Genomic DNA, 27,245 nt, shown 5'->3' with positions numbered 1-27,245 from the left:
TAGCTAGTGCTCTTAACCACTGAGCCATCTCTCCAGCCCCTTATTTCACTTTTAACATAAAAAAATGTATGAGGTAGATTTTCCAGATGTTTTCTTCAGACTGAGACTATGTATTCCATCTCATATTTGGAAGATTAAACATGTTAACATTAGTATGTCAATGAACTATAGACTCACACATGAAATAAGCTTGTCATCTAATATCTGACTCATTTGAAATGAACTGGGTTACTTATTAATGTTTAGTGAATGCATGCAATGTGCTGTTATGTGGGATACAAAAACATGTGAACACTGGTTTATACCCTTAAAATTTGAAACTTTACCAAAGGAGACACAATATTATTGTAAAAAGAGAGCGACAACAATTGAAACTACATATTCAAATGTTTCTTCAAAGCCTTCTGGAATGCTGTGTCACAAAGAGTCGCACCATTATATAAAACCTGTCGTGAATGTCTCATCATAGCTGGGAAGGTCATATGGAGATTGAGATCCCCTTCCATGTGTCACAGCTTCACTGTGATGCTCCTGGAGGTGGAGTTCGCCCTCGCCTCTTCCACTCTGAAGATTCCTGGTTTCTTAGTTGTGGGACATCCTCAGCACAACTATTTTCTCATTTTCTTTCCTCCTTCCTTTTGGATGCCAACTGGTTGTCTTGGACCTTCTGTTATTTCTGTTTTTAAGTACTTTCATTTTTCCTGCCTCTATTTTATTTTTTTTTAAATAAAAATGCATATTTATTTGTTTATTCAGTGTGTGGGGGAGGGCAAGGCATGTGTAGGAGGTCAGAGGACAGCTGAAGAGGGTCTGTCCTTTTGTTCCATCACGTAGGTGCTGGAGATCAAACTCAGGTCCTTGGTCTTGGTACCATATGCCTTACCTGCTGAGCCATCTTGCTGGCCCCCTACCTCTGTGTTGCCTTTTGCATTAATTCTCCTTTAAGCTTTGTCTAATCTGGTCTGTCTCTTGCCCATTGAGTTTTTTTCTCACTCATTAAATTAGATATTTTTATTTCTGTATTTTATTTTATGGGTATGAGTGTTTGCCAACATGTATGTGTATGTACCATATGCATGCCTGGTGCCCATGGAGGCCAGAAGAGGCTGTCAGATCCCCTGGAACTAGAGTAATAGACAGTTGTAAGCTGCCATGTGTTGTGAATCAAACCTCGGTCCAGTGCCCTTAACCACTGATCCATTGCTCTAGCCCTATATTTTTATTTTCAAAAATATAGGACAGATTTCAAAAATATAGGACAGATTTAAAAAAAAATCTGTCCTATTTCTTTACAAGCTTCCCTGGTCATTTTGTTTTTAGCCTTACATTCACCAGTGGTACTTTGGCATGCCCTTTTCTGTTTAAGCACACTAGCATATTCACTTTGTATTCTGATTCTTAAATTTCCAACGTCTAAGGCCTTTGTGTGCTTGGCTCTTCATGACATCTTTTCCTGCTGTTTTGAGTCTGCAAAAATATCTTTTCTTGTGCATTTTGTAGTTTTCTTTTTCTTAGAATGTTCTTAGGGAATATTCTTCAAAAGCCTGCTTTTAAAGTATGGGTTATGTATGCATGACCCACATAGACTCCTTAGTTAATAGATACAATTTTGAAAAAGTTATTTAAAGGTTTTAGTTTCTTTTTGATGGCCCTTTTCTTCTTTTTGTTTAGTTTTGTGGCTGCTTGTTGGTGTGGGGTTGTTAGGATTAGGACTACGGAATAAGACCTACGAGAGGAAACTAGGCCACGGGGTAAGTAACATTTTTGAAATAAAGTTTTACTTTATGTGTATACACACACACACACACACATTATTGCATAATACTGTTCTGTTTTGAAACCTTCATTTGACAGTGTTTTGGCAGCTGGTTCCTTTTTCTATTTTTAAATTTTTTTCCTTAGCATATAAAGGGAAATTTACATAATACTTACATTGTACATATTCACTCCCATTACTCATTTTGTCTTCCTGTCTTTTCTTTTAGATAACTTCTTCTCCCACATAGGCCCGCCTCTTGCTTTTATATTGTGTGTGATATATTTAGATTATAAATATGAGGAAAAGCATGTGACGTTTATTTTTCTGAGGCTACCACATTTCACTTAACATGGTGATCTCTGCTTGCATCCATTTCCATGCGAGTGACACCATTTCACTCTTGTTTATGGCTCAGTAAAACTCCATTGTGTATTTGTACTGTATTTTTTTTTACTAATTAATCTATTGATGGGCATCTTGGTTGATTTCAAGTATTGCCTATTGTGAATATTGTAGCAAAAATATCTTTGTGGTATGTTAACTTAGATTCCTTTAGGTAGATGTCCAAAGTGATATAGCCTGATTACATAGTGATTGTGGTTCAGTTGTTGTAGATGTATTTACATTTATTTTGGTATGTATTTTGCCTGTATGTATGTATGTATGTATGTATGAACACCATGTGTGTGCTTGGTGCCCACAGTGGTTGGAAGAGAACTTCAAATCCCTGGAGTTGTAGATGGTTGTGAGCCGACATGTGAGTGCTGGGAATCAAACCCAGATCCTTGTTCTTACCCAGTGAGCAGCCCCATGGTTTTAGTGTTTTGAGGAACCTCTCTACTGACTTCCATGGTGGGTACACTACTTCACATTCTGATAAGAAGTACCTAAAGGCTTTGTCATTCTTCACATTTGTTGTCATTTATTTTCTGTACAGTTGTCATGTCCACAAGTGCAGCTTTAATTTGTATTTTTCTGATGGTTAAAGATATACAATGTTTATACATTAATCAGCCATTTATATTTATTCCTTTAAAGCGAATGATTTGTTTGCTTCATTAACCCATTTATAGCTGGGGCGATTGGGTTTTGGTTGTTTAAATAGTTTTGAGTTCTTTATGTATTGTAGATACTAATTCTCTGGCAGGATGTATATGGCTGATGAATATTCTTTCCCATTATGTTGGCTGGGCCTTCACTCTACTGCTTGTTTCTGTTGCTATCTGTTTATCGCTATTTTGACTAAATGCCAGGCCTGGGTGTAATGACTTTAAGACCCTGGGTCCCATTACTTTTACTTTTAGGCTGATCATATAATGGAATGATTTGGGAATTTGGATACTGAGTCAGTGTAGACCCAGGCAATAATGGCAACTTGCTCATGATTTTGACATGTAGAGTTATTTTTCCATTCATGCTTTAATATTAAATTATAAAAGAAGACAGTATTCTGTATTTGATGGAGGTTGATGAAGATGTGAATATGAGAGTTTTTGATTCAAGGAAAATCTGAGCAGCAAATCTTGATTTTGCAAATTATGATTCTCTTGTATATTGGCATTTGGTGGATGTTTTATTGTCCTTCGCTTTTTGTAGTTTTAAATGTTTAGATGTTCTCTACTCTTCTAGAAAGAGACAGAAGCAAGAGTAAGTCATCACAATACTGTTTTCCATCTCTTCTGGTAAAAAGATAATTGTATTTACTAGTGCAGCTAGAGTTACAGTCTGAGATGAAATACAATTTGTAAGTTTTTGCTGAATTTTAGTAATCTGTACTACCAGGAAAAATGTTTTCACCTTAAACAAAATGTTGTCCTGAGGAAGGAGCCTGAGGTTGATGTTTCTCTGGTTCTTCACTTCTCTCCCCTCCTTTTCCTCTCCCCTTCCCTGCTTCTCTCCTCTTCTTCTCCTCTCTCCTCCCCTCCCCTCATTCCCTTCTTCTCCTCCCCTCCCCACCTCTCCTCCTCTCTCTCCTTCTCCTTTCTTCTCCCCTCCTTCTTCCTACCTCCACGCAGTGCTAGAGACCAAACACAGGCCTTACTCAGTAACAATTTTTTTATTAAGGAGATGGTTATAAACCACCAATACAAGTGTCTTTGGATGCTTTTCTCCATGTTAGTGATAATTGTTACAATATACTCTCCATATGAAGAGGATGCCTGACATCAGCCACAAGTTCTTTTTAAGGGAATGGTTTGAGTTTGATTTGTTGATTGTTCATTCATTCACACACTCATTTGGCTAGTGTTCATTGATTGCATCTTGTCATGTTTGGTGCCAGGGTACATGGGAAAAGCTGGGCAAGATCTCTGCTCTCCCACACTTTGCATTCTAAATAAAGATGGTGTTCACAAAAACAAATGAAGAAAGACGCTGGCTGTAGGCCAGGTGGCATTTTAGGAAGCAGGATTGTGTGGAATGGGAAGGTAAAGTCTGGGTGGCTAGAGAAGCTTCTCTGACATTTGAGATGAGACTTGAAAGTTGATAAAAAGTCAATTAGATGCGATTCAGCTATGAGTCAGCTGAAGGAAATGTGTATAAAGGATTGAGGGAGAGCCAGCTTAGAGTGTTTGAGATGCATCAGAGTGACCTTCAGGACTGAGGTGCTATGGAGTGGAGGAAGACACAGCTGGGGATAGCCTCATCACAAGGGGTTTCACCAACCATAGAGAGACATCTGTGAAGGATCAAGAAACAATAGATGTGAACATGGCTGCTGTGGGGAAAAAAGATTGTAGAAGGCTTCTCCCGTGTTCCAAGAAAGAGGTGTGTGTCACAGAGTGGAGTGTTACAGAGAAGTGGAGAGATTTAGAACTTTAGAACACACACACACATGCACATACAAAGATGCACACACTCACACACATGCATACATGCATATACATGCATTCAAGGATGCACACACATACACAAATGATCACACACGCATGTACATACACACACATACAAACATTCACACATGCATACACAAATATACATGCACACACATGCATACAAGCACACACACACACACACACATATTTGAGGTGGGGTCTCTCTATGTAGCTTGGATATTCTGGAACTCACAGAGACACTCAAGTCTGCCTCTGCCAGGTGCTGGGATTGCAGGTTCTTATCCTGGAGATGTTAATTACTCTTCTGATTATGGAGCTAAAATGCCTGATAGGACAACCTTGGAGAGCTGGAGAGATGGCCCACAGGTTAAGAGCACTGACTGTTCTTCCAGAGGTCCTGAGTTCAATTCCCAGCAACCACCACATAGTGGCTCACAACCATCTATAATGAGATCTGGTACTGTCTTCTGGCCTGCAGGGGATACATAGAAGCAGAATGTTGTATGGTTTGTTTCAGCTCTCAGTTTCAGGGCACTGGAGGCATAGTGGATGGGCTCTTTATGTGGTAGCAGGAGCTGGCCCTGTGAGCCCTGTGGCCCTGTGACCTGTTATATCTGGGCACTCAGGGGACATAAACCCATAAGCCCTGTCCTTTAAGTCCTTTACCTGCCAGTGATGCTACATGTCCAAAATGTTCCACAACTTCCCAGATCAGCACCATTATCTTGGGTTCAAGTGTTTGAGCATATGAGCCTTGTGGGGACACTTACATTTAAGCCATAGCATTGAGTAAGGTATTTTTTTTTTGCTTGTGTGTTTGTTTAAAGATTTATCTTATTTTTAATTATGTGATGTGTGTGTGCCTGCATATGAAAATGTGCAATTGAGCACAAGTGACTTTTCAGGCAGTTGTGAATCAAAGGATATGGCTGCTAGAACCTGAGCTCAAGTCCTCTGCTAGAGCAGTACCATTTTTTAACTGCGGAGACATCTCTCCAGCCCAAGGTGTTTTTTGAAAATCAATTTTCATGCATTTCTTCACATTGTTACTATATATGATGGAACTCTAGACAATGTTGTTGTCTGTGATTTTAATTCCAGCTAAATGACTTGCAACTTACTTTAACATTTTAACCATAAAATCATCTTTTTGAGATTCATTCACATGGAAATGTATAGCCCAATTTCATCTGTTAAGGTTGTATAGGATTCTATTATATGTATATAACTTCATTTGTTTATGATTTTTCCTGTGGTGGGATTAATTAATTGGGAATAGGCAGTGTTCTATTTTATGTAACAACACATTTATCCTTTTTCCTGTATAGGCAGCTAGGTGGTTTCTTTTCCTTCCTTCTTTCTATTCTTCTTTCCTTTCTTCCTTCCTTCATTTCTTCCTTCCTTCCTTCCTTTTCTCTCCCTCTCCTTTTTCTTTGCTATTATCAGCAATGTTTATTAGAAACACTTTACAAACATTTGTCTGAACTGCCAAGTTTAAGCTAGAAGTTCACAGAATTGCTTTCAAAGACCCATAGGGTAAACATTTTATTTTTATGCATTAAATGTGGGGAAATGTTTATGGAATATTCTTTGCTGAAATGTGAACTCTGGTAAGGGAGAGGTAGAGAAGGCTGGGACCCCCAAACTTCCATTGTCCATAGTTATGCAAAATTATCACTGCAACAATTCTTCAGGCACCATCGAAAGTGGTCTCTGCTGCCATCTGGCCTTTTAGGTTTGGATATGACAACGAGGGATGGTCGAATCTAGAGCGGTCTGCTCAACTGCTCAAGCAGACAGGTGAGTCTTTCTGGAATTTGTTCCAGGTTTTGAGAAACCACTGTTCCTTTTATTTTTGCCAAGTTCCCAAGTCTTAGGATTGCTACATGTGTTCAAGTCCCTCAAGAGGCCTCGCTTTGTGGCCAGCTCAGGTCAACACCTCTGCAGCAAAACTATCTTTTGGAACAATTAATTCAATGACCCTGAATAGCCTGTCCTACTGAGTATCTGCAGGAGATTCATCTCATGCTCCTGTTGTTAGATGTTCCTGCTGTATCTCTCACCACCGGAGGTCACACTGTTGAGGACCAGGAAACAATCTGATTACGAAGCAGAAAGAGTTTATTTAATGTGAAGTGGTGAAAATCGTTTTCAGGGGCTGGATAGATGGCTCGGGGGTTAGAACTGGCACATCAGGCCAGAGTGTAGGAAAAGCTGACTGCTCTTCCAGCTTCCAGCATCCACATGGCATCTCATAACTGTTTGTAATGCCAGTTTCCAGGAGATCCTACATCCTCCTGCAGACATGCATGCAGACAAAACACTGATTGCATAAACTAAAAAAAGGAAAAAGAAAATTGTTTTCAAAAAGTCCCAGGTCTATCTTATTTGTCTCTGAGCCATTGAAGAGTTTTCTTTTTATGAAGAGCCCCAAAGTGTGTGGGGATTTGGGTCTTAGGTCAACATCATGGAGTGTGCAGTGAGAGAGCAAAGGGCTAAATGATGCTGGTTATCTCTCACGGGAAACACAGCTCTTCAGAAGGGGCTGAGTGGTTTCGTGAGCACAGTGCCTTTAGTCTTGATTACAGGGCTCAGGCACATCAGGCCAGAGTCTAAAGAAAAGCTGACATACTCATTTTTATATCAATATTGTGGAACTGTTTGTGTTGGGTTAAAATGCCATTGTAGGATTAGGGATGTAGCTCAGTGGATAGAGTGCTTATATACCATACACAAAGCCCTGGGTTCAATCCCCAACATGGAATAAACTGGGCATGGTGTTACATATCTGTAAGCCCAGCACTCTGGAGTTGGAGACAGGAAGACAGAAATTCAAGGTCATCCTCAGCTACATTAAGAGGCCAACCTGGGCTATATGAGACTCTGTCTTAAAAATTATAAAAGGCCCATGTGTACTGTTCTACAGTTTCTGAACATATGTTGGGAATTTATAAAAGACATGAAAATTATTTGGACTTCTGGGAAAAGTGTCAAAATATTTTTAAAACAGAAAAGTCCTACTTTCTCCCTTCCATAAGATGTCTCAATGCTTTGATTACATTCTAAGCATTCAGCACAGATGTGAGCCACACTCCTCTTGTGACTCCTAAGGAATTACTTGTTTGGGGGTTTATGAGTTAAAGGCCAGGGTCACTAATAACATTCTGGGGCTAGAGAGATGGTTCAGAGGTTAAAAGCACTCAGAGGTCCTGAGTTCAATTCCCAGCAACCTCATGGTGGCTCACAACCATCTATAGTGAGATCTGGTGCCTTCTTTTGGTGGGCAGGAAAGCATGCAGGCAGAGTACTGTATACATAATAAATAAAAAAAATCTTAAAAAAAAAAAAAAAAGCTGGGCGTTGGTGGCACATGCCTGTAATCCCAGCAAGGAGGATCTCTGTGAGTTTGCAGCCAGCCTGGTCTACAAGAGCTAGTTCCAGGACAGGCCCCAAAACCACAGAGAAACCCTGTCTGGAGAAACAAACAAACAAACAAAAGATAGACTAACATCGTTCTGGGTGTAGTGGTATGCATCTGTAATCCCAGTGCTTGGAAGTTAGTTGTATGAGGATCATGAATTTGAGACCAACCCTGACTACCAAATGAGTCCTTGCCTCAACAAAACAAAACAATAGCAAAGTCCATAGAGCTTTTTGCTATTTGCTTTAGATTTTGCCATTTCCTCACTGTCTGCTTTCTGCCCGTTTCCCCAAACAGGTGCAGACTTTATTACCATCTTGGAAAGTGATGCTTCTAAACCCTTTATAGGGAACAACGACTTAACCATGTGGCTGGGGGAGAAGTTGGGCTTCTATACTGACTTTGGGCCAAGTACCAGGGATCACACATGGGGGTGAGTAGACTTTGGGAATTAATTCTCAGCAGAGTCCTAAAGAGTAAGCAGCAGTAGCCGGGAAGGGAAATTAAGACTGTCCTGTGAATACACCTCTGTGACACAGTTGGGAGGCAGGGACATGCTAACACTACCATAGTCATGAATGTTCATAGTGGCTTCCTAGGGCCTGTCTGATATTTTCAGGTAGCTTATATTATAGTGTAGACAGCCAGAACACAGTTGGTCTTCCATATCAGCTTCTTCACTCCTGGACTCAAACAACAAGAAATTGAAAACATTTGAGAAATTCTAGAATATCCTGAGGAGTGGGGCTTGAGAGATGAGTCAGCAGTTAAGAGCACTTGCTGCACAATTGTGGGGACCACAGTTCAGATCCCAGCACACACATAGCAAACTGGACATCTCTGCAAATACCAGAACCTCAATCCTGAGGGATGTGACTCCCTCTTTTGGCCTCTGAGCCCAGACAGGTACAGCCACAAACATACACGTGCATGCATTCCCACATGCAAGCACACACACACACACACACACACACACACACACACACACACACACACACTAAACTCTTCAAAAGGCAGCAAGTTCCCCCAAAAAGTAAGATTTTAATTCACTGCTCATTAAGTACTATAGTGAATTTGCATGAATGAACTAATGTGTAGGCATTAAATTACTTACGGTAGTAGCCTAGAAGTGATTTAACACACTCAGGAATACATGTATAGATTATATGTAAATGTGACATGATTTTACCTAAGACAATTATTTGACCTTTGTGGGCATCATGGAGCCAGTCCTATGGAGACACCAAAGGACAACTATAAACATGTTCCCAAAGAAATAAACAAGACAGTATGAGAATGTGATATGTGTTACATAGGAAGAAAACCAGCTCCTGAGAGACAGAGGGTGGGCGGGTTGTTAGAGTAACATCAATAGTAAAACAGGCTTTCCATCTTCCCAGTGCTGACTTTCTTGTGTCTTCGTGGCATTTACTGAAACATGCTTGGTATTGTAATTAGTGACACAGCAAGACAGGCTAAATAGGAAGAGGCAATGAACCACAAAACAGACATAGACATGTTTGCCTGTTCTGAGTGCCCCTCAGTGGATGCCTGTCATGTGACATGACGTTTCAGTGCATTTCCTCCGTCTCATCTTTGTCATAGGCTGAGACCCCCACCGCTCTGTTTCTTCTTTTCTGTACACAGGATTATGGTGCTATCCCGGTACCCAATTGTGAGATCGGAGCATCACCTTCTTCCGTCGCCAGAGGGCGAGATTGCACCAGCCATAACTCTGACTGTTAATGTCTCCAATAAACTGGTGGACTTCGTGGTGACGCACTTTGGGAATCACGAGTAGGTGTCTTTGGTTTACTTTCTATTATAGAAATGATGGGGAGCATTATTAAAATATTACTTTGTTTTTTGAATGAAATAGTGTTTCTGAGTTTCTATTCTTTAAAAAAAATCTTAGATAATCTTCCCTGTGTTGCTGGCTGTACATACATTTGAGATGCAGTCCGTAGAGATGGCTGTGCAAGACACAACCACTACTTGTGTAGTAGCTCTCCATATTGACCTCATTTAGGTCATGAAGACATTAGGTGGACAGAGGTCAGGTGACGTGACAGGGTCACACAGCAGGAAGAGGTTAGAACCAAGTCAGAGGTCACAAGTGCTTGGAACCACACATTGAAGCAGACTGCAGAGAACACCCCCACACACACACCCACACACATGCATGCATGTGGACGTGCACACACACTCTGTCCTTAGGGGGTTATTGGCAAAGCTAGCTGTAGTGTTGGGATCTGAGGACATTAGGTGATGTTCCTGTCTTTCCTCATGTTTTCAGAACTGACAGGCAGCACTGGCTATCCACACACACTTACTCCTCTAGGTTCTGTCTTCCAGCCCCCTTCAGTAGGAGTTCTCCCACATCCCCAGTTCCTGGTGAGCTCCCCACATCTCGCTTTGTCCCTGTAACACTCATCTGCTATCTTCCTAGGAAAATGCTACCGGGTAGTAGTGGCAGCAGCACACTCTTTTAATGCCAGCACTGCCAGCGGAGGGGGTGTGGGGGAGTCAGAAGCAGGTGGGTCTCTGAGTTCGAGGCTAGCCTGATCTACAGAGTGAATTCTAGGACAGCCAGGGCTACACAGAGAAATCCTGTCTGAGGAGAAGGGGGAGAAAAACGAAGGAAGGAAGGAAGGAAGGAATGAACGAACTACTTGTTTACTTATGGATCAATTCCTTGTTCCCATCTGTTTCTATATGTTACAAGGAATGAAATTCCTCAAAGTCCTTTGCCTTCTGCTTTCTAGGCAGACTTAGCCAATGCAAGACATAAGGGGACAGACAAGAAAAGGAATAAGCCAGGGCATTTCTCACCCTTTCTCTGTGCTTTTTCCTGGTGTCTGGCAGCCTCTGAGTCTCTTTTGTAGCTGCAGTCCCATCGTGGGGCCCCTGCCATAGTGTAACTCCCTCTATCCAATGCTGGCTTCTGGTAGTATCTATCACCTCCTGCTGCCTCCCCTCTAGCTGTAGAGGGAGTGTTGGTGTCTCCTTGCTGCCAACCTCTGATTGCATCACTGGGCCCAGCCTGGCTTCTCATCACTTAAGCAACCAGTTCCCTACATTAAATTCATGTTGTTTGAAACACCTGGGGTGCCTCTGTTTTCCTGATAGGTCAAACAAGTGTGTTCTTTTCTCTGAGACGGTAGACCCCTCAAAAGCTAACGGACTCGCCTACTCATCTGCTTCATGCCTACAGTAATTAGTATATTAGTAACGATGTGCAGCCAGTATTTGGACAAGAGAGCAGAAAATGTTCCAAGTAATAGTGGGGGGCCTGGAGAGATGGCTTGGAGGTTAAGAGCACTGACTGCTCTTCCAGAGGTCCTGTGTTCAATTTCCAGCAACCGTTAGGTGGCTCATAGCCATCTATAGTGAAATTGGTGCCCTCCTCTGGTGTGCAGGCATACATAGGGGTGTGTGTGCAGAATGCTGTATACACAATAAATTAATAATTTAAAAAAGTAACAGTGTGGGTTTCTGACCTGAGTTCGAGGTCAGCCTGGTCTACAGAGTGACAAAAAGAAGCCCGGTCTCAGAAACAACAAACTAAAACCAAACCAAAAATTAAACAAAGATCCAGGATGCGAATGCCAGGCGGCTGTTGGTTCTTTAGCTGTGATCCTGATGACCAGGTCTCACATCACTGTGGCACTTCCTCCTTTTACTTGTGTGTCTATATTTACTGGTAATGTTGGCAAGCGAGTGCAGAGGCTTCCTGCAAGTGCTCTACCTTGATGAGTTACATCCTCATCCCTGACATGGAATGAATTGTGTATCTTGACATAGAAACTTAAAGATTTGTCTGATTTTGTCTGTTCACCTGTGCCTGTGAGTGAGGATGTACTCATAAGTGTGAGTGCTCTAGGAAGCCAGAAGGTGACAAGTACCTGGAATCTGAAGTCACAGGTGGTTGTGAGCTGGCTGACATGGATGCTGGGAAACCAAATCCCACTCATTCTTCTCCAAGAGCCTCAAGTACTCTGGAGTACCAAGCCATCTTGTCAGCCCCAGCACAGATATGTTTTGTTTTTGTTTTTTGTTTTGTTTTTTCTAGAACTTACTCTGTAGACCAGGCTGGCCTTGAACTCACAGAGATCCACCTGCCTCTGCTTTCCGAGTGCTGGAACTAAAGGCATGCACTGCCCCTATCACCACCACCAAGCTCCCAGCAGAGATTTTTTAAATCCTTTTGACTTAGTCAAGAGTTTGTGAAGCCGAGTTTGAAATGCTGGTCAATGTCCTGTTCATTGTAAAAATTCAGACCTTTCCCCAACAGAAATTGCCCTGGTTTTGTAACCTGTTGAGGATATTTGGGGAGAATTTAGTTGCTTTACACACATAATGAAGAGGCTCCTTTTTTCATTTATTTTTTAAGGGATGACCTTGACAGGAAGCTACAAGCCATTGCAGTTTCAAAACTACTGAAAAATTGCTCAAACCAAGTGATATTTCTGGGCTACATCACTTCAGAGCCTGGTTCCAGAGATTACCTACAACTCATACAACATGGCAATGTGAAGGTAACGCAATTTTAGTTCTGATTTCTATTAAGTTAAATGCTTCTTTATTCCCATATGCTTAAAAAAAAATCTAACCCCAAAACACGTGTGTGTGTGTGTGTGTGTGTGTGTGTGTGTGTGTGTGTGTACAATTAGAGATCACATTGTCTTGAGGCAGGGTCTCTCACTGAATCTGCAGTGGATCCTGGATTCTGCTTGTATCTGCTTTCCCAGGGCTAGAATTACAAGCGTGCACCAACTGTGCCCAGATTTTTATATGTATGCTGGATCTGAACCCCTTTCAATTGGGTCATCTTCCCAGAACCCTGGCAGTTTGTTATAGTCTGCTTATTGCACACAATAAGCACTGCACAGCCCACTGCTTACACAACACAACACAGTTTGCTCACTGATCTGCTCTGTAGACAGAGCTTAGTGAGGACAGCTCAGTTGTGTTTCACTCAGGGCCAGTGAGCTGTTTCTTGGGTACTACAGGACTTTTTGTGTGATGGAATTACAAGTAATGCTTTTAGTTTGGCTATGGCTCCTACTCATGGGCTAACTGGGCTTTCTCCCTTTGTGGTGGCTAGAGTGAGTAAACAAGGGGAGAGCCTATATTGTCCTTTGGGACTTAATATCCCAAGTGACAATGTCACATCTGCTTTAATCACAATTCTTACCACATTGGCCTGAAGGAATACAAACCCCACTCCTTGACTCGAGGGGTGTCAAAGACATGTAGTAAGAACACCACAGGCCCAGTCAGCGTTATTACAACTGTACTCAGAAAATAAAATTCAGCACAGTGTGAAAGCTAGTTTCAAGGCTGTGAGTCAAATCTGACCTGGAAAGAGTGGCTTCTAGGTCACACAGGGCCTTACCAAACACCTCTTCCCTGTACCCGGATATAATCAAGCTTGTAGGAAATAATATACAAACAAACAGCCAAGAGACCGATTCATGTACCAGACTGTGACACACATTAGTTTACAGTAAGAACACAATTGCTGTTTTATTCAGATGTAGAGATCTCTGCCCTTTTTGTTTTGTTTGAACCTCATGCTTGGAGATGGCTGTAGAGAGTCGGCCAACTTTACTACCCCAACTGTCCTTAGAATGTGGCATTGGAAAGATGTTAGAGATGCAGTGTAATGAGGGGTTTGGCAGGGGACAAAAACTCAAATGACAGGGGTGAGAATGAGAGAGAAACATGCTTCTTGGTATGGAAGTCTTGGTGGAATGTCAGCACAGGTGGGAACTCACTGTGTTGTCTGGAACTGTAGTTTCTCTAATGTGGTTTCACTCAATTAGGCCTCTGTTGCTGCCCCCCCCATACCATGTCCTTCACTATCATTCATGGTCTCAATTCCTATGGTCCAATCACATAAAGCAGCATCCGAGCTCTATTTGGGAAGATAGAGAAAGAACTGGAGAAGAGGTTGAGAGTGTATGTAGGCTATCTCTAAATTCAAACTCCAGGAAGGTGATGCTTGTGTTTTTATTTCTTTGACTGGAATTGATACTTATGGTCATGATTCACTGTATAGAAGACGAAGTGGAGCAATCTGTCTTAATTGTACACACGCACACACACGCTCACACACACAGATGGCTCTTTGGAAAAAAGGATAACATCAAGAGAAGAGTTAGTGTCTGCGTTCATGGAGTAAGTAGGAGTAGAATCAATGTATTTCTCATTTTGGCTGTGATGGTGACATTTATTACAGAGACGACACAAGGAAAAACAGCATTACAGGGGATGGACTCAGCTTTGGGCTGAGTTTGAGGCATATGCATGGCCTAGTGGAGCTATCCAAAGGACAAGAGGATATACAGATCTTGGATCCAGAAGCTTAATCAGGATGAGAGCTAGAGATCTGGTGTACTGGCAATCCTTCAAGGTACTGGCATGGGTGACCTTCCTTAAAGAGTTCAAGAAGCTCAGAAGGAGGCCACAGACAGCTCTCTCTATTGCTCTGGTTTGTGTCTGGGTAGTTTAGAAGAAAACATTTGCTTATCTTGTAGTTTGAAGGCAGACATTATAAGATTAGGCAGCCCTGTCTGTTCAGCCTGTGGTAAAGCCACTGCATAACATCATGATGGATGAAAGGTAAAGGAAATGGCCCCAGGAAGAGAGGGGGCAAGTGCAGGCTCATTTTGTGACATCTGGCTCTATCTAGCCTTTGTGAGACAAGCATTAACATGACTTACCCACTTTCTACCAGGCCCTGACCCACACCAGTTTCCATATCCCAACATGGCTATAGTAGAGTCCAAGCTTCCATCCCATGAAGCCTTGGGGGAATGTGTCCAATAATGTACAACTGAGAGCTATTATGGGGTGGTAAGGGAGAGAAGAGAAAGCACCAATCTCGGGAAAGAGTCTGGGAGAGCTGAGGAGTCAAAGGAAAGCCTAGGTATGGGAATCATAGGCTTGTCAGTTCTCTGTGTGAGAAATGGATGCAAACATTTGATCTCTGATGGTTTTCCATGTAAGGTTAAAAGCTGTTTTGATTGGCAGCGGGCTCTGATGTTGCATTCCACAAGGAAGTAAATTGATATATAGAGGCATTTTAATCATGTATGCTTGGATGAACAGATTTTTCTCTTTAAGAAATGAGTGATTAAATGCTCTAGTCTTAAATTTTTATAGCACCATATAAAAATCTTAATGAAGTAAAATAACAGATTTATAGCTGGTTAGTCATGGTATCTATAGATAAATGGCTAAATTATTATCTCTCTCCCAAGGCAAACAGAACACCACTTTTTTATTTATTTGCTTTTTATAGTTATTTAAAAATTGAAGCCCAACTCCTAACATTTATTTACATGTTCTGTTGTATATAAATGATGTGTATAATAAACAAGAATTAAGACTAACATCCAGGTGCCCATATTGTCGCAAATAAGAATCATAAATTGTGGCACTTTTTTTAATAATAGGAAATGTATTTTAAGTTAATTTTAGAGGTGGTAAAAAGTCAAGTGTATTTTTTTTTATTTATAGGCTATTTGAAAAGAAGGAAGTGGATATTTCTTCTTTCAGCCACAAATCTCCATATTGATGGTTTTTTTCCAGTACATTATAGAAAAAAAAAATTCCCATCTCCTTCTCTGATGAAAAATGATCCTGGTTTCAAGCCTTCAACATCAAAAGACTCTTGATTGCTCCTGAATATGTTTCTCTCCATGATTTGATTTAGTAAACACAGACCAAGCACTGGCCCAACCCCAGGCTTTGTGCTAAGCACCAGACAGCTGAAGAGCCATAGAGGGGAGTGTCCCTCTGCACAGAGAGGTGAAGGAGGGGACACAAACCAGCCACTGTGCAGAAGCTGGCTAGGAAGACTGGGGACTGGCATAGGGGCTCCCAGTTCTGCTGGGGGTGACAGGTTTGGAAAGCCACAGGAGGTGAGACCAGAGTGCAGTCTCTGACCTACCCATCGGTCTGTTGCTGTGCTTCTGGTGGCCGGTGCAGAAGTAGAGGGGCATAGTGACTATTCAGAAACCATCTCTAGTGTGAATGAGTAGTTAGGATGATGAGATCTGCACTCTAGCTCACTTCCCTTCCTCCCTCCTTTCCTCTCTCTCTTTCTTCCTTCCTCCCTCCCTCACTTTCTCCCTCCCTCACTTTCTCCCTCCCTCCCTCTCTCCCTTCCTTCCTTCCTTCCTTCCTTCCTTCCTTCCTTCCTTCCTTCCTTCCTCCCTTCCTGTTCTTTTTCTTTCTCTTCCCTTCCCTTCCACTTACATTTTTTTGGGCAATCCAGAATAGAACATTGTTTTCTATGTTTTAAGCATTCTCTTCTCTGCTCTTGAACAGGATATTGACAGCTCAGATCAAGATAGGTGGTGTGAATATATCATGTATCGGGGCCTGATCAGGTGAGCAAGAGCATTTTTGAAAAATCTATAGATCCTAGGATGCAACGTGTCATCGAATCAGTTCATTTTGCTGTTCTTCATAAGTGTTCTTTTTGTTGGTTACATTATTTAACAGTTTTGACATTTAGTAGTTTGAGAAGGCAGAAATAAACAGAACTGGTGGTGGCGCACATCTTTAGTCCCAGCACTCAGGAGGCAGAGGCAGGCAGATCTCTGTGAGTTCGAGGCCAGCCTGGTCTACAAAATGAGTTCCAGGACAGCCTGGGCAGTAACACAGAGAAACCCTGCCTCAAAAGCCAAAACCAAATAAACAATAAAACAAAACAAAACAAAACAAAAAACAAAAATAGCTAAGCAAATTTAGTGCTGTCATAAGGGCCTTGCAAACTATTAAATACAGCAGTATGTAATTAATGCACAGTAAGAACAATGACATTGGGAGACAAGCCTTCCAGATACAGGAACTGAGATTGCAGAGGCCCTAACACAGGCGTTTTGTTTGAAGGGAGGCGATGCTAGGGAAGCTGCAGTATATGTTGGAGTTGGAAAGTGGATGAGGTAGTGGTGAAATCTATTATTGTGGGGAGGCGAGCAGATCTTGTCAGGTTCCAAGGACCCTTATTAAGGACTCTGAATATAAGCCTGAGGGTGACCTTACAGACAGCTCACTGGGTGGCTTATGCACTTCCTGAAGGAAGTCCAGGGAACTATTTAGGGGCTATAAGGGTCATTCTGGTTACAGTGCTGGTTCAGAGACTCTCCAGCCATTGCTCAGAAAAACTAGCTGCTGGAGGGTTGGCCTGACTACTTTTTCAGTGTTTCCAAAGAGCTATGGTAGAAGAACATACAGCACTTCATATCTAAGATTGACAACACTATTTCCATTTCATTCTTCATTCAAGCATTTGTCATGAATTGTAGATGAAAGGCTTTGATGGAGACAAATAGGCACAACAGTTCCTGTGTGAGTGTGTGTGCTCGCGCGCGCACATGCACTGATCTACCCTGGTTGCCCTAGCAAAACATCGTAGAATGAGTGGGTAGTTTAAATAGAAAACATTAATATTCTCAAAGGTCTTGAACCTGTGCAACCAAGGCAGCAGGGTTGGTGTCTGGTAAGGACTCTCTTTGGGCAATAAATGGCTGCCTTCTTGTCCAGGGCCCACACCACCTTTCCTTGACACTCCATGAAAAGTAATCACACAACAATGGGCGCCCCCATGTCTCAGGGAGTTATAGTCACATTCCTTATCTTCAAGGACTTCAGGGATGTCTTTGAAGGTCATGTCTAAGAAGCAGGTTAGATCTTAGAGATTTGGGAAATAAATGGTCCCGATTTATCAGAGATGTGCTTTAGAATTGCCAGGAGCTGTAGTTCTGAGCTTAGCCTGAAGACTTAACCTGTGTGACAGCTCAGATCCCCCTTCCACAGGGCTGCAGCTCTTGTTCTTCCCTGTCCCTCTCTTCGCCTCCACCCACCCTGGTTCTTTGTTTCTGTTTCTGTTTCACAGGTTTTGTCCATTTCAGCTTTAAGCCTTGCCCTTCTCCCACTCTGGCTGAACCCCTTTCTTTTGCCTTCCTACTAGTCTCCCCACTTCAACCTTCCCATGGCATGTACTCTACACAGCAGCCACCACAGATCTCTGCCTCAACCTATCTGATGGATTCCCATTTCTCTCATCTCCCTCTAGGGAAGTCCTCATAGGTGTGTGCAAGGAAGAATTTTCGCCATCAGTTTCCCCTCTCTCAAGTTCATTACCTTTCACATTCCATCATTGCCTTTTATATCCCTTCTTCAGTCCCGGTGCAGTTGATTCCCCAAACACCACACACATTTCTGCCTCTGAGCCCTTGCCTTCCTTATCCCTTCCCCTACAGCACCCTCTCCCCTACAGCACCCTCTCCCCTACAGCACCCTCTCCCCTACAGCACCCTCTCCCCTACAGCACCCTCTCCCCATAACACCCTCTCCCCTACAATACCCTCACTCTGTATTGCTTGCCCCTTATCATTCAGTGTCTTGTTCCAGTGTTACTTTTTTTAAAATTCATTCATTTATTATATATAGTGTTCTACCTGTGTGTATGCCTGCAGACAATTATAGACAGCTGTGAGCCACTATAGGGTTGCTGGGAACTGAACTCAGGACCAGTGCTCTTAACCTCTGAGTCATCTTTCCAGCCCTGCAATGCTTCTCTTCAAAGAGGTACTTCTTGCACATGTGATGTGAGGCAACTATCTCTGCCATTGGCTCTCCTTACTCTCTGTACATCTGGACTTCCCCATGGGACTTATCTGTCACCACCCAGTAGATTTTATAAACATATGCGCTTGTTTAAGTTGTCCTCCAAATAGAATAAATGGTCACTGAAAGCAAGGGCTTCCTTCTACTTTCCTGCTCATCAAATCCGCAGTTGAGTGAAAATGAAGCAAACATTCTTTTTGGAAGAGGCAAAGTCTAACTAAATGAAAACGAACTCTTTGCTGCTGTGGTTTCTCCATTTTCCCGTCTGAGAACTTCACTATGGACTGTTTGGATAATGTCTCTAAAGTGTTTTGACTTTCCCAGAGAGCCAAAAATCTCCAAGCCAAACAGGATGTGGAAATTTTTTTCAGACATATAAAATCCTTGATTTTAGACTAGCAAATGTGCCTAGAAATCTGCATGTGATATTTGGATTTTGAAATAAGAAAATGTAAGCATGCATTTGTGTCACTCTGAAGAAATCCTCTTATTGACTTATTAATGCAAAGCTTAATTATATGGGAAGCTTAATTTGTAGATAGAACATTTATTTGAGTACAAAACTAAAGCAAGGCTTCTAAGTGGAGTTAATTAAAACTGTGTACATATTCATTATTCATTTATCATGTTATGAAAACAATATTTCTGTTAATATTTAATGTAATAGACCAAGTTAATTCTAATCATGATACACAAAGTTAAGTTAGAAATGGGAAACAGCTTAATACAGAAGATGCTACCATTAGAGTTCACTAATTTTGGTTGACTTTTGCTCTACTTGTCAGGTTTTTTGTTGGTTTGATTGTTTTTTGGTTTGTTTGTTTGTTTTTGTTTTTGTTTTTCAAGACAGGATTTCTCCATGTAGCTGGCCTAGAACTCACAGAGCTCCACCTCCCTCTGCCTCCTGAGTGCAAAGAACTAGTGTGGTTTCGTTTTGCGTTTTGAGACAGGGTTTCTCTGTGTAGCCCTGGTTGTCCTGGAACTTGAGCTGTGGACCAGGTTGGACTTGAACTCAGAGATCGACCTGCCTCTGCCACCAAAGGCATGTGACACCACTTCCTGTCATCAGAGTAGTCTTACAATGAGACTTTTTATAGACTATTTCTATTTCTGCTCCAGGTTGGGTTATGCAAGAATTTCTCATGCTGAACTGAGTGACTCTGAGATTCAGATGGCCAAATTCAGGATCCCTGATGATCCTGCCAATTACAGAGACAACCAAAAAGTTGTCATAGACCACAGAGGACTTCCCAAGAACATTCATTTCAACCCCAGGTGAGTGAGTGCCTTTCTGCTGTAGATGGCATATACAAGCTGCCACATGCCCCTACGGAGTCCAGATACCAACTCATAGGAGCTCAAAATTGTGGTAGATTCTTGAGGCTCAATTTAAGTGAGGGAAGTCATGGTAAAGATTATAACTCATGGGTTTAAGTTATAATCTTTGCTTTCTGGAATGAGGGAATGTGTTGTAGCCCTAGTCTCAGGGAAAATGCCCAATTCTTGTCATTATTATCACTACCATTGTCACCATCACCACCATCTTTGTCACCATCATCAGCATCACCATTACCATCATCACCACCATCATCATCGCCATTAACATGACCATGACAGTAGATATCTGAGTGTTCCCATATTCCAGCTCTAGTCCAGACTCTTTATGTGTTTGTTAACTGCTGTTACCAACGTTTCATTGAGAAGGAAGTTCAGGCTGAGGAGTGCCCTGCATTAGGCTTAAATGACTAGTCAGTGACAGAGCTGTGGAGGAGGTAGGAAGTCCAGTAACACCACAGGGTTGCTGCTATTCTGCACCTTCCCTCCAGCTTGAGAACATTTGAGAACTGCACTGTTTAATCTTGCCCCAGATCAACTCCTTAGGGCTCCCTGGGCTGATGCTGTTTAGGGACTCAAAAAGTTCTTCGCAGGTTATTCTAATGGGCAGTTCACACTGAGACTATGAAGTGTGGGTAATTCCCTTACATTGCAGGCATTCTGCCATGAAAGAGATACTGAATTTCATTTGGCTTAACTTTTAATAGTGGTTATCTAAGAGATCTGCTTGTAGTCAAGCACATAATTTGAAACTTGTGCTCTAATCTTTGCCACAGTGCATGGTGAGACAGCACTTCTATGCCAACCGGGACACTGAGCATGCCCTAAACATTGTATCATTTGGCATTTCTACTCTACTAGCCCGTAGCTGCAACAATTTCTCAGACTTTGTCAGGAACAAGACTACACTTCACTTGATTTGTTTTCTTGCTTGCACCTCCTGAGAGTACTGTAACAATTAATGCAAGGAGAGGGAAAACCCAGCCTGGCTTTGTTACTGTGTTTCTCTCATGCTGTGTACACAAGAGGAAAATGATAGTGAATCAGCCTCTCTCTTCTTGCCATAGAAAATCCGGCTGCACATGGTTAGCCTAGGACAAGTTTCAACTTCAAAGTGTATTTCTCAGGCTGGAAAGTCACTCAGAGGTTAAGAGCACAGGCTGCTCTTTCAAATATCCTCAGTTCAATTCTCAGCAACCACATGGTGGCTCACAATCATCTATAATGAGATCTGGTGCCCTCTTCTGGCCTGAAGGCATACATGCAGGTGGAACACTATACATAATAAATACATAGATCTTTAATATTAATAATTGTATCTTTAAATAAATAAATGATAGATCTTTTTTTAAAAACTGTAATTCCCACTGAACATGTGTCACTTTCAGAACATGTGTCTTAGTTAGGCTGTGATGAAATGCATGACCCAAAGCAAGTTGGGGAGGAGAGGGTTCATTTGGCTTATGCTTCCACATCACAGTTCATCACTGAGGGAAGTCAGGACAGGAACTCAAACAGGATAGACATCTGGAGACAAAAACTGATGCAAAGGCCATGGAGGACTACTGCTTACTGGTTTGCCCTCAATGGCTTGCTCAGCCCACTTTCTTATAGAACCCAAGACCACCAGCCCAGGATTAGTCCTCACCAGGAGGAACTGGGCTTTCCCACTTGATTCACTAAGAAAATGTTCTTCAGGCTTGCTTGCAGCCAGATCTTATGGAGACATTTTCTCAAATGAGGCTCCCATCTCTCTAAGGACTGTAGTCCATACATATCAAGTTGACATAAAGTAGCTAGCACAGGGGTTCTTTTTTTTTTTTTTTTTTTTTTTTTTTTCTGAATGAGATGACTTCTTAAATGGAAAATAAAAATTTTAGGCATAAAATATTTTCTTGTTTCTTTATTCTTCATATACCAGGAGTGTGGCAAGAGCCCAATAAACTATTTTTGACAAACTGCAACTGCAGATTGAGCCAAGACAGCCCTGGCTGAGTGAGGCCTATTTTCTTGTTCAGTTACAAAAAAAAAAAAAAAAAGGTTGGTGTTGGGAGAGACTCTCCTTCGTCACAAAATCCTGCTCAGGACACTTATATATTTACTTGGTAGTTTTAAATATTCGCTGCATCATTATTAACTTTAGTCACAATGCCCTGGAGTAGTAGAATTGAAGCCACGTTCTTTGACCCGTTTTCTCCCAGTCAGCCGCAGGCGACTACTGTCACTATGCTCAGTGCTTCTGCAAGTAGAACTTTTAAAACGTTTTATACGGACCTCCCCCCGTCCCCCTAAAACCAAACCTACCAAACAAACAAAAACAAGCCAGGCAATGGTGGCTCAGGCCTTTAATCCCAGCACTCAGAGGCAGAGGCAGGAATATCTGTGTACGTTTGAGGCCATCCTGGTCTACAGAGCAAGTTCCAGGACAGTCAGAGCCACACAAATGAACCCTGTTTTGGAAAAACCAAAACCAAACACCAAAAAGGTCTACATGTAAGCGAGAACATGCTCTCTCATGTTTTCATTCTCTTCCTGTCCTCCAACCCCTTTTTTCTGAGGGTCAAACAGGGATTGGCAGAGTCCAGACAAGCACTTGGCCAACAAACCATACCTCAAGTCCTTGTTATGATTTTTTGAATTTGTCTTTGAAACAGGGTCAGCTCAGGCTGACCTTGAACTTGCTGTATAATCCAGGCTGGTTTTCAACAGACAATCAATCCTCCTACCTCTGTTTCCTGAGGGCTGAGATGACAGCTAAACCCCCAAGTTCTGGTTAGTTCACTGGTCACAATGCCTCCAAGTTCATCCATGATGCCGAAGAAGACAGCATTTCCTTCTTTTCAAATATTCCAGACTGTGTGGACATGTGGCAGCCTTGGATGCGTCATTCCTATTCCCCAGGAGCTGTTCTTATTCTTTGAACTAGTTCCTTGCTAGCCTGTAGTTCACGGATTAAGCTAAGCTGACTGTCAAGCATGCCCTTCCATCTGCCTCTCTCTCTCCAGCACCTGGATGGCAAGAGCATGCCACCATACCTGACTTTTTAAATGTGGTCCTAAGGCTCAAAGTCAGGTCACCATGCTAACCCATCAAGAGTTTTATCAACGGAGGTATCTCCCAAGACCCCTTTAAATCCAACTTTTAAATTAACATACAGTGTGATGTGTTCCATCATGGCATTTCCAAACATAGACACACCACTACACTTAGTTTCTAGTCACCATTTCCCCCAGTGTCACCCTTCAACTCCCCTTCCCCTAACAGTGTGATAGTCTGTCACATGCATTGTTTTTAACATAATGTTTTCCAGTTATAGCTACTTTTCTGCAGTTTTTCTCTGTGACTGAAATTCCATTGTGTGTGCACACACTTTTTTTTGTTTGTTTGTTTTGTTTTTTGTTTTTCTTTAACCACTCATTGGAAATTGAGGTAGGTTCCATTTCCTAGCAATTGTGAATATAGAGATAATAAATATGGATGTGCAGGTGTCTCTGTGGAATGTCCATTTATAGACTTTTGGGTATAAATCCAGAAGTGGTATGGATGGGTCATACCTGGGGTAGTTTCAGTTTTAGCCTTTTGAAAGGCCTGCACACTGATTTTTCCATAGTTGCTATACATGTTTGCATTCCCTCAGTACAACACAAGTTCCCTTCCTTCCCCATTCTCACCAGACTTTGTTTTCTTGATAACATCCATTCTGATTGGGACAAGAAGGAATCTTCAGTTTTCGTTTCCACTCCCCATATGATTAAGGGAACTGAATACTTTTTCAAATATTTATTGACCTGTGTTTTTTTTTCTCTTGAGAACTGTCTATTCATTTGATTAGACTATTTATTGATTAGATGATTTTGATGTTTAATTTTTGCATTCTTCAGGTGTCCTTAACATTAATCACCTGACTGATGTGAAGTAGATGAAATTTTCCAAATTCTCTGTACTCTGGTGATGGTTCTGCTTGCTGTGCAGAATCTGTAAGTTTTATGTGACACCACTTTTGCTATCTTCTGCACTGTTGTAGTCCTTGTTAGAAAGTCTGCCTGTATCTTCAAGTGTTTTACTTATATTTTCCTCTAGCTGGGAAGTTTTAAAGTTACAGACTTGTATTCAGTGTCAGGTCCATTCTGAATTGATCCTGGGGCAAAGAGAGGCTCTGGTTTCATTTTTGCATGCATGGGAATTCACTTTTCCTGGACCATTTATTGAGGAGACCATCTTTTTCCCAATGTGCTTTTTTGAAAGGTTGCTGAAAATTATTTGGCTGTGTGGGTTGGTTTCTGCATCTTCTATTCTATTCCACTGGTTTACATGTCTGTTTCTGCCCAAGCACTAAACAGTTTTTGGGGGGAAAAGAAAGGGAAAAATTAAAAAGTGACAGGTGGGGGGGCAAATAATAAATGAACACAAAAAGAAAAGGATTAAAGATTTCCTGATAATGAAAATGTATAATAGAAAAATCACTTATTGTATGAAGAGAACTAAAATACAAAAAAACATTAGAATTTTTTAAAACAAGATTTACTGATTTTGTTTTAAGCACAAGTGTTTTGTCTGCATACATGTATGTGAACCATGCATGTGCTTGTTGCCTATGGAGGTCATGTGAGGGTGCAGGGTCCCCTGTAACTGGAGTTAAAGATGGCTGTGAACCATCATGTGTGCTGGGGATTGAACCCAGGTCCTCTGCATAAACAAGAGCTCTTAACTACTGAACCATCTCTTCAGGCCCCATGAAAATTTTGTTGTTGTTGTTTTGAGTATAACTAAATGAAAATGAACGTGCAGTAAAAAAGAAAGTGGAAATACAAGGAAGAAAAAAAAAAAAAGCAGAACTGGCCCAGCTTCTTTGTTGAACCTCAAAATCAACTGTAAACTATGAGTTCTATTCATGGCTGGGCTCTGTGCTGAACTTGGCTCTGTGTTCATCTTGCCAGTGTTTATGCAGATGCTGAGTCCACCCTGGACAAGTGTCTGATACCTGCCAGAGCTGTTTCACTTTAATAGCTTCTCTTGGGTACCATGGGAGGGGCTGCTGCTGACCACACTTAGCTGTGTGGACTGGGCAGGTCCTCTGACACCCCGTAGCGTTCCCAAGCCTATCCCCTCACATCCTTCATGCTCCATCCTCCTCTTCCCCCTCCCATGGTGGGTGTTCTAACTGGAGGACATTTTGCAAGTATATCAGAAATGGGTAAAACAACCCTAGAACTGAGACCTCCATACTTCCAAATCCCACAAAAACTGATCACCCCTGGGCAATGCAGCTGTGGGTGTCAAGCATTCTACTAGATTGCCAGTGTTCCTGAATCTACAGTAGTCAGTAGCAGACAGGTACCCCCAGCAATCCATCCACCGACTTCAGCCTCAGCGACATCAGAGTTATTCTCTGTTGATAACATTTATCTCAGCCTCTGGGCTTGGGGCTTCCTTTCCTAGTTCTCATCCTGCAACCTGTACCTTTTGGCTTGCCAGCATCTGCCTCCCTCCTTGCTTTCCACAACAGTCACCGCCCCGCAACCCCAGCTTTCTGGCTTGTGGTGGCTCCTTGTTCTCAGCTGCTCAAGATAACTTAGCTTTAAACAATAGGTCCCTTTTCAATACAACACCAACCCCCACACCTCTTGGTCACACAGAATGGCACAGTAGGCTTCCTCTCTGCTGCTGACCCATCTGGTTAGAGGAACCGCCATCTCACCAACTGAATTTGAGGCTTTGTGAGCATTGAGGGCATGACCTGAGGGCAAGACTACCAATTCACCTTTCACCAGGGCTACCTGTTTCCCCTTGGCACGAGGTTTCCCTTTCCACTCCTTCAAGGGAAAGCCCTATGGAGCTGGGTTCAGCATGAACTCTTCCTTTTGCAACACCACCGAACTTTCCTCTGCTGTTCTACCACAGCCTTTGTGAATGTTCAAATTGCTTCCTTTCTTTGGTAGACTCTATTTATCTCCCCTTCCCTCCATTCCCTTCTCTTTTCTTCCCCCTTTCTCTCCCTTCTTCCCTCCACCCTCTTCCCCTCTTCTCTCAAGATCTATATCTCGGCCTTCACTATGTAGCCAAGGATGACCTTCACTTCTTAATTGTTCTGCCTCCACCTCTTCATTGCCACAATTAGAGTCCCACGCTAAGTGTATGCAGTACTGGCACTGAACCTGAGGCTTCTGGCATGCAAGGCAGACACTCTCCCAATTGAGCTACAGTGCCTGCCTTAGTGTATTTTTTCTTATGGTGACTCTTCTCCTTACCCAGGTTACGGGGAGGCAGCGTTAGTCTGCCATCTTGCAGGACTGTCTCCTTCCTTGTGAGTTTACCTGTTTCCTTGTTAGTGATTTACAGCAATCCCCCCACCCCCCATAACTGCCAGCTGTTGGATGGCTTTTGTTTGCTTGTTTTGTTTTTGAGAAATGTCTATCTCCTGTGCTTTTCTGTCAGATTTTCTGAGTACACAATTCTGACCTAATGAAATGCATTTATTTGAAGGGTTCTCTTTTTCAATTTCTTGTAACAGTTTGAGAGAGGTTGGCATTAACGTTTCTTTAAATGTTACATAGAGGACACCAACAGCACTAGGTCTTGAGCTGAATTTTGGGTGTGTGTATAACTGACTCAGTCTTCATACTAATTACAAAACTGTTTATATTTTACATTTCTTCAAAATTTCGTCTTGGTAGGTTGCATATTTCTATGATTTTCTAGGTTGTCTAGTTTGTTGATGGATTATTGTTCATGGTAGACACTGGCAATCTTTTGCATTTCTGTGATATCTTTCATCAAAATTTTCTTTGAGGTTTCTCTTTATTGTTAATAAGTGTATCTAAAGGTTTATCAGGTTTTTATTCTCTTTTAGAAGCTGACCCTCAGTCTCTTTGATCTTTTGTTTTTCTATCCTCTCATTATTTTGCTCTGATCTTTGTTATTTCCTACATTGACTCGGGGCATGGTTTGTTCTTTTTCTAGCTTACTGAGGCATAAAGTTGTCTCTTTAAATCACCCCCCCATAATTCATATAGTTATTGCTACAGACTTCTCTCTTAAGACCACTCTTACTGTATCTATATGTTTTGGTGTGTTATATTTCTATTTAATTCATATCAATATTTTCTTTTTTATTACTTCGTTGAGTCATTGGTCATTTGTGAGTATGCAGTTTTAATTTCTACATATTTGTGAATTCTGCAATTCTACCCCCTGGATACTGTCTTCCAATTTCACCCCACTGTGTTTAGAAAGGATACTTGATATGGTT

The 27,245-nt window shown here is 41.9% G+C and overlaps 2 protein-coding genes across 2 annotated transcripts in view; one reads left to right on the top strand and one right to left on the bottom strand.

The window, feature by feature from the left end:
• The window catches only part of Ociad2 (OCIA domain containing 2), an 844,164-nt gene that overhangs the window by 99,523 nt on the left and 717,396 nt on the right, over positions 1-27,245 (bottom strand). The window lies entirely within an intron of this gene.
• Cwh43 (cell wall biogenesis 43 C-terminal homolog) overlaps positions 1-27,245 on the top strand; it is a 43,224-nt gene that overhangs the window by 13,214 nt on the left and 2,765 nt on the right. Inside the window, exons 8-14 of the mRNA XM_051198373.1 lie at positions 1,672-1,751; positions 6,288-6,393; positions 8,312-8,447; positions 9,662-9,811; positions 12,408-12,552; positions 16,355-16,416; positions 19,781-19,936. Of these exons, the coding sequence (XP_051054330.1) occupies positions 1,672-1,751; positions 6,288-6,393; positions 8,312-8,447; positions 9,662-9,811; positions 12,408-12,552; positions 16,355-16,416; positions 19,781-19,936 (835 nt within the window). The remainder of the gene's footprint in view (positions 1-1,671; positions 1,752-6,287; positions 6,394-8,311; positions 8,448-9,661; positions 9,812-12,407; positions 12,553-16,354; positions 16,417-19,780; positions 19,937-27,245) is intronic.

Source organism: Phodopus roborovskii, unplaced genomic scaffold, assembly GCF_943737965.1.
Source record: "Phodopus roborovskii unplaced genomic scaffold, PHOROB, whole genome shotgun sequence".
Classification (NCBI taxonomy): Eukaryota; Metazoa; Chordata; class Mammalia; order Rodentia; family Cricetidae; genus Phodopus; species Phodopus roborovskii.
Note: the sequence above shows the minus strand (reverse complement) of the source record. Positions and strands in the feature narration are given on the sequence as shown.